The sequence below is a fragment of the Drosophila miranda genome, chromosome XR (assembly GCF_003369915.1).
Source record: "Drosophila miranda strain MSH22 chromosome XR, D.miranda_PacBio2.1, whole genome shotgun sequence".
In the NCBI taxonomy this organism is placed as follows: domain Eukaryota; kingdom Metazoa; phylum Arthropoda; class Insecta; order Diptera; family Drosophilidae; genus Drosophila; species Drosophila miranda.
In genome coordinates this window covers 23,966,367-23,974,409 of record NC_046674.1, presented here as the reverse complement: position 1 = coordinate 23,974,409, position 8,043 = coordinate 23,966,367, and the positions used below count along the sequence as shown (strand labels likewise).

General features: G+C 46.7%; 1 protein-coding gene across 5 annotated transcripts; it reads left to right on the top strand.

The window, feature by feature from the left end:
• The first annotated feature begins 4,185 nt into the window (after nucleotides 1-4,185).
• LOC108150888 lies at nucleotides 4,186-5,184 on the top strand. 5 transcript variants are annotated; one of them, XR_004471611.1, is made up of 5 exons: nucleotides 4,186-4,450; nucleotides 4,504-4,551; nucleotides 4,613-4,671; nucleotides 4,726-4,861; nucleotides 4,930-5,184. XR_004471611.1 is itself a non-coding variant. In XM_017279198.2 (4 exons), exons 1-4 carry the CDS (start codon nucleotides 4,388-4,390, stop codon nucleotides 5,005-5,007), a joined length of 432 nt encoding a protein of 143 aa, XP_017134687.1. In that variant the 5' UTR covers nucleotides 4,189-4,387; the 3' UTR covers nucleotides 5,008-5,177. The 5 variants fall into 5 exon arrangements, 3 of the variants coding, with proteins under 3 accessions (XP_017134687.1, XP_017134688.1, XP_017134686.1); XR_004471610.1 differs by having other exon boundaries at nucleotides 4,189-4,450; nucleotides 4,736-4,861; nucleotides 4,930-5,172; XM_017279198.2 differs by having other exon boundaries at nucleotides 4,189-4,447; nucleotides 4,504-4,671; nucleotides 4,736-4,861; nucleotides 4,930-5,177.
• Nucleotides 5,185-8,043: the final 2,859 nt, after the last annotated feature.

Genomic DNA, 8,043 nt, shown 5'->3' with positions numbered 1-8,043 from the left:
GCCACCTCTCCGCGGAGGCAGAGATTGTTAAAGCTTCTTGTTAATGTTGTCTGTTAATAAAACAAAGATCGATTGTTGCAAGTCAAACATGAGCAGAGCAGACCTTCCGGGTGACCGCAGCCTAACCTCAGGCCTCAATCGGCGCGGGCTAAGCGGAATAGGTACGGATCGAACAATGGGCTCGACCCCAGACCAGACATTATATCAGACTTTGGCAGCTGCTTTCCGCTACGTCATCGGCCTTCGGCGGGCAGTGGCGGGGGCGTAGGCGGAGTCGGAGGGGCGGCTGCTTTAAGCAGCTTTGCGATAAGTCGCGGAGGCGTGGCCGTATCGTGTATACTCGCGCTTTACATTACGGCTCTTTAATTGGATTTAATAACCCAGGACCAGAAGCCAAAGAGATCTATCAAATGGGAGAAAGGCTAGCCGAAACTGAAGATACCCTTCTCTGTAGATTAATCCAACGGCAGTTAGCTTATGATATAGAAATCTGAACTTGGATATACGATGACGATGGCTGTTGATTTCCGTTGGATCAATAATGCTTCTTTCCCTTATTATATATTCATTATACCCTCTGCAAGGGCTATCGTTATCTCTCGTAAATGTAATCCATATAAATTGAAATCGGTTGGGGCCATTGGCAGCCGGACACGAACCCGAAAACACGCGGACAGTCACGCGTTTACTTTTGCACTTGTTATTATTATCATCGTCGGTTAATTAACGGATATTTATGCTCTCATAACGGGTCCGCAACGCCACCGCACATTAATCGTTTACATGCTGCCACAGTTTCAGTTCCAGTCCCAGTCGCAGTCCACAAAAACCAGTTTAATCTTGACATTTGCCAAGAGCAGAGTGCCCATAGTGTCCATAATGTATCCATAGGTACTCGAACATTTACTTAATGGACTCAATGGGATCTATTGACAGGTCGCTGCAAGGAGAGAAAGAGAGAAAGATCTTGGCCCGACAGATCTAATGCTTGTTATGACAGTGATATTTGAGCGGGAATGAGGCGAACCACTCGGGTTGCATAAGCCATTCGATGGGAGTGGGAGCCAGATTCAAGTGTGGGATACCCTAACCAATCGGATCATTAAAATTCTCTCTTTTAAAGCGTTAATCTATAAAGGAATAACCAAATTTTGATATAATTGGAGCCATTTCTTGAGTGAACTTTTTTCTACGCGTATTTTGCAGGTAACGGAGTAACAATTGTCTTCTGTAGTGCTTATCTGACCTTGGATTACCAGACATAGTCACATTTAACCTACACCAATTAAAGTTAACTCAAAATTTTGATTGGAGTAGAGTGGAGGCGCCAAGGCTCTTCAAGCCATCACCCGAGTGGGAGGCGCCGGGGCGGGGCGATTTAAATTTGATGACCTCTTTAAGGTGACACTAATGAGACATGCAATGGAGCTGATCCATCCCTGGGGCCATTGGCCATGGGCCAGACAAGAACAATCAAATTAAATTAAATGAAAACGTGGCCAAAAAGAGTAGAGTGAGGGGTGTCTCAGGCTTCTACTTTTACCCTGACAAATTAGCTGTCGTTGCTGTTGTTGTTGTTGTTTGGTTTTGATTTGCGATTTGATTGCAAACACGCCCCATGCTTCATTCCTCATGCCCCACACGGACAGCAAGAAGAAGATGTGCCACATTGTCCTTGTCTGAGTTGACAATTAGTCAATAATTTATTTCAATTTCATTTCGCATGCCAAGCACACTCGCATCTCTATAGAAACAGACACAGATACATTCGTATCTGTGTGACCTAACTGCACTTTAATTACATTTACATTTGGGCTTAAATTTTTGGCCAAGCTGCCGGAGAGATGACACAGAAAAGCAGGGAGGCCTACACTGAGGGAAAATCATTGCCTCGAATTCCTTTCTTAGTAGTTTTTCTGTTCTGAGTATTCTCGTCCTTGCAGATGGACAGCTTTTCCGCCAGTGTAGCCGAGCGAGGACATGCCATTGTTGCAATGCAATTTAGGTAAGCGAATTTTCATGATTTAAATAACAGCATTATGTGTGGCAGATTTTGTATTTATCTGTGTGTGGGCATGTGTATGGGTGTGTGGCAGGGCGAAAAACTGCAGACAGAGTCGTTTCGGTTTTGTGCTGTAGCAGACGGCCCTGCACAGGGCTGTGTACTGGTATAATTAAATTATGGCTGGACATAAGACGCATAATAAGTCATAAATCAAATTTACCTATCCCACGGGCCTCACTGCCTGACTCACTGCCTGCCTCACTGGCAGACGCCGCACTGGATGCCACATCTGAGGCGAATGAGTGCTGGGGTCACACGACGCCGTCACAGACATTTAGACGGAACAAGGACACGACACGCATTCTCCCCTGCATTCTTGACTGTAGGGCATGGCACAGCATTTTGATGGACATTATGACGACTCTGTCTCGGCAAACAATTAGACAATTGATGCATCTGATGGGGCTCTGGTGTCTGTCCGTTTCTATTTGTATTTGTATTTGTATTTGCATTTGCATTTACATTTGCATCTAGGCGTGTATCTGTATGCCGGCGTGGACGTGGACTCCGCAGAACCAGAAAAGGGCCGTCCCTGTCCCAGTCCCTGTTCCTGGTCTGAGTTTGCAACTGTGAGTGCGTTTAATGTTGCCGCTGTCAGGGACAGCCGCAGTTGAAGCATGCCATTGCAACAGAAACATTTCGCCAGCAGGCAGCAAATGTATGTAGATTTGTTGCCTTGTTGTGGCCTGTGTCTGTTTTAGATGTTTTCCGTGGCACGGTACACGCGTCAGTTTCTATGGGTGCTAATAGCCAATACATTGTTCGCAGAGGCATAACCAAATAGTAAGCTTTCTTCGGGATAAACATGTTTAACCTTTGAACAAAGCCGATAGCCCCGGCAGCTAGTGGTCCATAATTTGTTGTAGGTTAGGAATTGTATTGTAAGCCTTCATATTTATGATTAACTGAAATATAAACTTTGAATACTCCGAAATAACGCTACTTATTTTGATCCTTGAATTTCCCCTTCCTCAATGAGGCCCAGGCTCCCCTCCTCGCCAGCGCAAACAAATTGCTCCGCTTATCCACAAAGTAATGCACAAATGCCAGAGCCACTCGGGCTGAAGTAGAAAAGAAAGCAGACTCGTCTCATCCCATCCCTTCCCATCCCGACAGCCATCGCGATATGTCATAGACGCAGACGCAGACGAAGACGCAGACAAAGGGCAGCCCTCCACTGATACGCATCGCGGAGCTCCGAGGCTGATTAAAATTTAATTTTTAATTTAAAGACTGTTTGTATTTTATTTGCAGTCTTGTTGCGGGACAAAACAAATGGATTTGGTTGTTGTGTGGAGGGAGCGGGGGAGCGGAGGAGGCGAGCGGCCCTTCGAAGGTCGTCTTGGCTGTTGATTTATCATTACTTTATGCAAATTGACCGCTTACCTTTGAGCCTTATCTGCGCATCTGTGTCGACTCGATTCCAGGTTTCCTTTCTCTGTCCTGTCTATCTTTTAACCCTGGTTCTCGTTCTCCCTTCCTGCCTGCTTGGCTGCCTGCCTGCCTGCCTGCCACGTGCAATGTCAATGCCAAGCGATTAACATTCAATTAGCTTCTGGCTTCATCAATGATTTTATCGCAGCCATTTGGGGCCGGGCCAACAGTGCGGGGAAGGCCAGTGGTTGTGGTTGGGGGGAGTCCTGTTGCTGTGGCAGGTTTGAGTGTAAATTGTGGCAAATTATCATTAGCCTGTTGAGGGTGGATGTAAATGGTGTGGGGGGTATGTGGGCCCCAACAAGGACAACAACGACATCTTCACATCTTCAAAAGGTTTTTATGACATCAACAGCTGTCGTTGACAGATTATTGTGGCGATTATTTTAGCAAGATAGGAAAGGACACGACAGACGACAGACGACAGAGGACAGAGGAGGCATCAGCAGATGGAGCACAAACAGAACCCGAGCGGGGGGTCTGCCCCAAGCAGCCAGGAGCAGGAGGAGACGTCTCTGCTTTGTGCGTTCAACTGGAAATTGTCAACCATGTTGTTGCTGGTGGCCTCTTTGTGCTCCTGGCTGCTCGACACATGTGGCAGAACCCAGTTAGGGCCACTTAAACATCTTGTGGCTCAACACTTGTAAATAACTACGTTGGCGCTGGAAAAGTTGTCACATTTTTATAAACACTACTGAAACATGGCGAACGAGCCTTCGAGAACCCCCGTTTGGGCCCTCAAGATCTCCTGTGTGTGTCGCCTATTCTTGCTATGCTTTGATGTACTTGCATATTGGTTTACTATTCTCCGTTGGGTGGAGAAAATTGTCAATTATGCTTGGGACTGGATGAACAATAATATTTAAAAATTTCAAAAGGGTCGAGAAGATGTGTTTCTGCACCGTGCTTGTTCTAAAGATCTCAGTGGTGCTTAGCATTCTTTTATTGGTAGTAAGTTAGCCCAGCGACATCCGTCCTTAGCTAAACCCATGGCGATTCCACAGCTTTTCAATGTATTGGACATAATTGAGGGCGGTCGAAACCTAAGCGAGGTAACAATGAAAGGCAAACTTCTGCTCGTGATGTGCTTCGTCTTGAACTCCTTCCTTATAGCCATCCTCTGTGCGGGCCTATATGCGGCGATACGCCAGAATCTCAAGCTTATGCAGATGGTGTGTTGCAGTCAGAGAACCTGTAGATAGCTTCAGTTTAATATGCATTTCAAGATACTTTCAGCTTATTTTCGCATTGATAAGCTACTTTCTGGGGAAGATGTCGCTCTGGATCGTTGCTGGGAACCAGGGAGGGGTCGTCGAGCTTGTGGTCACCCACCACTGGTTCAAGCTGACATTGGTTGCAGCGGTAAGCGTTGGTCTACCACGTAACGAATCCCTATCCTAATCCATAACCCTCTCCCTATCCCCTCCCAGGTAATCTGCATTTTGCTGCTTACGTGTTATTGCCTGAGGGTAAAGGATGACGATGGTGAAGACCCCCCGTTTCGTTAGGAAATTTTGGGAAATACATACCTGAGAATATTCCGTCTAAACCATGAGCAATTAATGTGATTATTATCAAATACAATCTTGTACAATGGGACTAATTAAGAGTTGCCTTCACACTCTCCAAACATTAAGTTTTCTGCCCCACTCTCCCCCTTAAAGTTTCCTCCTGGAAATGTCCTCGAAGTGTCGATGAAGTTGTTGATATCAAGGGGGACAGAAGGATGGGGAAATGCTTGACAATTGTGGGGGTTGTGGGGGTTGTGTGGGTAATCAAATTACATGCGGAATTATGGACACCCGCAGGACCATAACGGCAGCCAATAAAGATCGCAATGAGCAGATAAGCGGAAGCTGTGACCCCCGCCAGGGGGGTCCTGCGATACCAGAGGGCAATACTGTCATCTGCTGCCGCTGATGTTAATGCCGTTGATGGCGTTGCTTTAAATGAAATTTAACGATGCACACAAATAATGACACTTTGCATTTTAAAACACTTTCGCAGTCGGTCAGGAGTCATCATCCAGCGGCAGTCGGACATCGTTCGATTGGAGGAGGACAACGATGCTCATTATACGCATTTCATTTGACACTTTTATTGGCCCAGATGTCCATGGCTGATATTTCAGATGGGCCAAACGAAATGTGTAATGCTCTTCCGCATCCCCTTCTGGTTTATGCGGGCCATTTTATGGCCAGCAACGGATACCGATAAGGGTATTAAATTTGTTCGCCACTTTTCCGCCACTCTCTCTTGGCCATAAAGTCGCCCGTCCGGCCACATCACTCAGCATTTGGCCAATTACGCAAAAAAGAGAAAATACTCTTTCGCCACACCTCCTTACCTCCTCACCGCCTCGTGTGTGTGTGTGTATGTGTGTATGGGAGAACGTGTCGAAGTGCTGAAAAGTGCAGCAAGTTTCAAGGATGTGTGTGTGTGTGTGTGTGTGTGTGTGTGTGGGGGGTCGGGTGGAAAGTGCTTAGGTCTGGAGTGGCTCATTAGAGGTGTTCGCCACCGCTGCCCCGAAGGTGTTGCGGGTAAATTGTGTGGAAAAAACGCGCTTTCCCCAGCACTCACACCTTAACACTCATCTACTTTTGTGAGTGCTTCGCCGGCCGCTGGCTAGAACCAAATTGGGGATGAAAAGTGTGTTCTGAGCTCCCATTTAAATACTTGGAAAAATATGCCCAAAAAATTTAATATTCGTGTTCCTTTTTTCATACTTTTAATTCCACAACTGGCATAATTAAAGCCTGCGACGGCCAGGCCAGGCCCCTGGGGGCGATTCTCTTGGAGAAATTGCGATTGTCGCCAAGCGGTTTGGGGCCATAACAGCATGTCGTCGTCGTTGTCGTTGTCGTCGTCCAGGCGTATGTCCTGCGGCTGATTAAAATCTATTAGAGTCAAAGAGATGTAAGACACAGTGCAGGCGGCCGCTCTCCATGGGTGCTGGCATTCGTGGGGGTTCGGGGTTTTGGGGGAGGAATACTTTGGCCAATGACTTGGCATGTAAATGTCGACGTTGGCGTCGACGGCAACGCAATTGAAATGCATGCGGCGGAAACTTCCAACTTGTCAGAGAAGGGTATGCCTGGAAGGGTATTCCGATCCAGACATTAGCTTTGACTAAAGAGGGAGACAACAACAAGCTAAAGAGCTTTGTGAAGAAATTATTATCTCCATCGAAATGTAAGCTGCAGTTATTTAAAGAGGGACTCTCTCTGAAGAAAGAGGGATAAAGATAGATATCCTAGATCTAATAGAGGCTTCTTTTTGTTGGTAAAAGCTTCCTGCTGTAACATGTTAAACACAAAATATACAAAATATACACAAAATTTATGTTCTAGATAGGCTACTCGCTGGCCGTCAATAAATCAGATCTAAAGGGCATTTAAAAAGCAGCTTCTTCCCAAAGTTTGAGCTCCCTTCCTATTGTTCTTGTTGTTGTTGATTTTGCTGTTGGCAGAAGTCGCACACAAAAGTTTCCAATGCTAAGTTTTCTACGGAAATTGTGCAGCTGTTTGGCGAGTGTGTGGGTGTGTGTGTGTCTCCTCTCAGATATCCTGCAGAGCGAGAGCTTGTAAAGGCAAATTTGTTGAAATATTCATTTAATGGCTGCCACGCCTACTACTATCCTGGATGCACGGGGGACGGGGTCGAGCGGAGCATTCAATATGATTTTTCATGATTAAAGCGCGTGCCGGGTACGTTTTTATCGGCCAAAAGACATTTGCCCAGCGATGCCCGGAGTTCGATTGGAATTTTCTTATAAATTGTCGCCCCAACAAATGTGTCCACACACACACACACACACACACACACACACACACACGGGGGGGAGGCTGGGGTTGGAAAATGCTCTCACACGCTCGCATAATAAAGTGATTTTAAAGGGCACTTTTCCCCGCTTTTCTTTCTCTCAGATGGCGTATGCGTAAAATTTCCATTTGTGCGAGGCACTCAACTTTATTGAACTTGAAGTGGAGACCCGCTCTCCAGCTCTCTCCCTCTCTCTCCGTCTGTCTCTCTGTCTGATAATGTTTGTCAGATAGAGCACATGTGTGTGGTATGTGGTATCCCTGCTTCTGGCTGCTCCAAGATGTCCTGGCTTTACAATTCATTAAAATTTCATATAAATGCTGCGGATGATGGGCTTGAACGATCATGAACGGGGCATGCCACACACAGACAATGGCCAACCGGGGGTAATCCACTTTGCAGCTGGAGCTGGAGCTGGAGCTGGAACTGCAGCGCGTCGCATCGTGTCCGTTATTAACTGCCAGTTACAAATGCGCCACAATAACGGTATTAAAAGCCCTGCGAAAGCGTCAAGTCATAAACTGCTCATCAGTCTTGAGTAACAGTAACTCGCTCTGGCTGCCACTTGCCCCTTGCCACTCTCCCCTCTCCCCGCTCTCCCCGCTCTTCCCGTGTAAGTGTAATTATGCGACGCCGCTGCAAAAGTTGTGCTATCACAACTCATTGTCTCGTCGCCACGGCGGGGCAGGAAGTGGAAGCGGCAAAAGCCGGCGGCAAAACAT

Coding starts and splice junctions, on each gene's coding strand:
- LOC108150888 (XM_017279197.2), top strand. CDS start 4,388: ATGTGTTTCTGCACCGTGCTTGTTCTAAAGATCTCAGTGGTGCTTAGC. Junction 4,672..4,735: donor ATCTCAAGCTTATGCAGATG/GTGTGTTGCAGT, acceptor AGATACTTTCAG/CTTATTTTCGCATTGATAAG. Junction 4,862..4,929: donor AGCTGACATTGGTTGCAGCG/GTAAGCGTTGGT, acceptor ATCCCCTCCCAG/GTAATCTGCATTTTGCTGCT.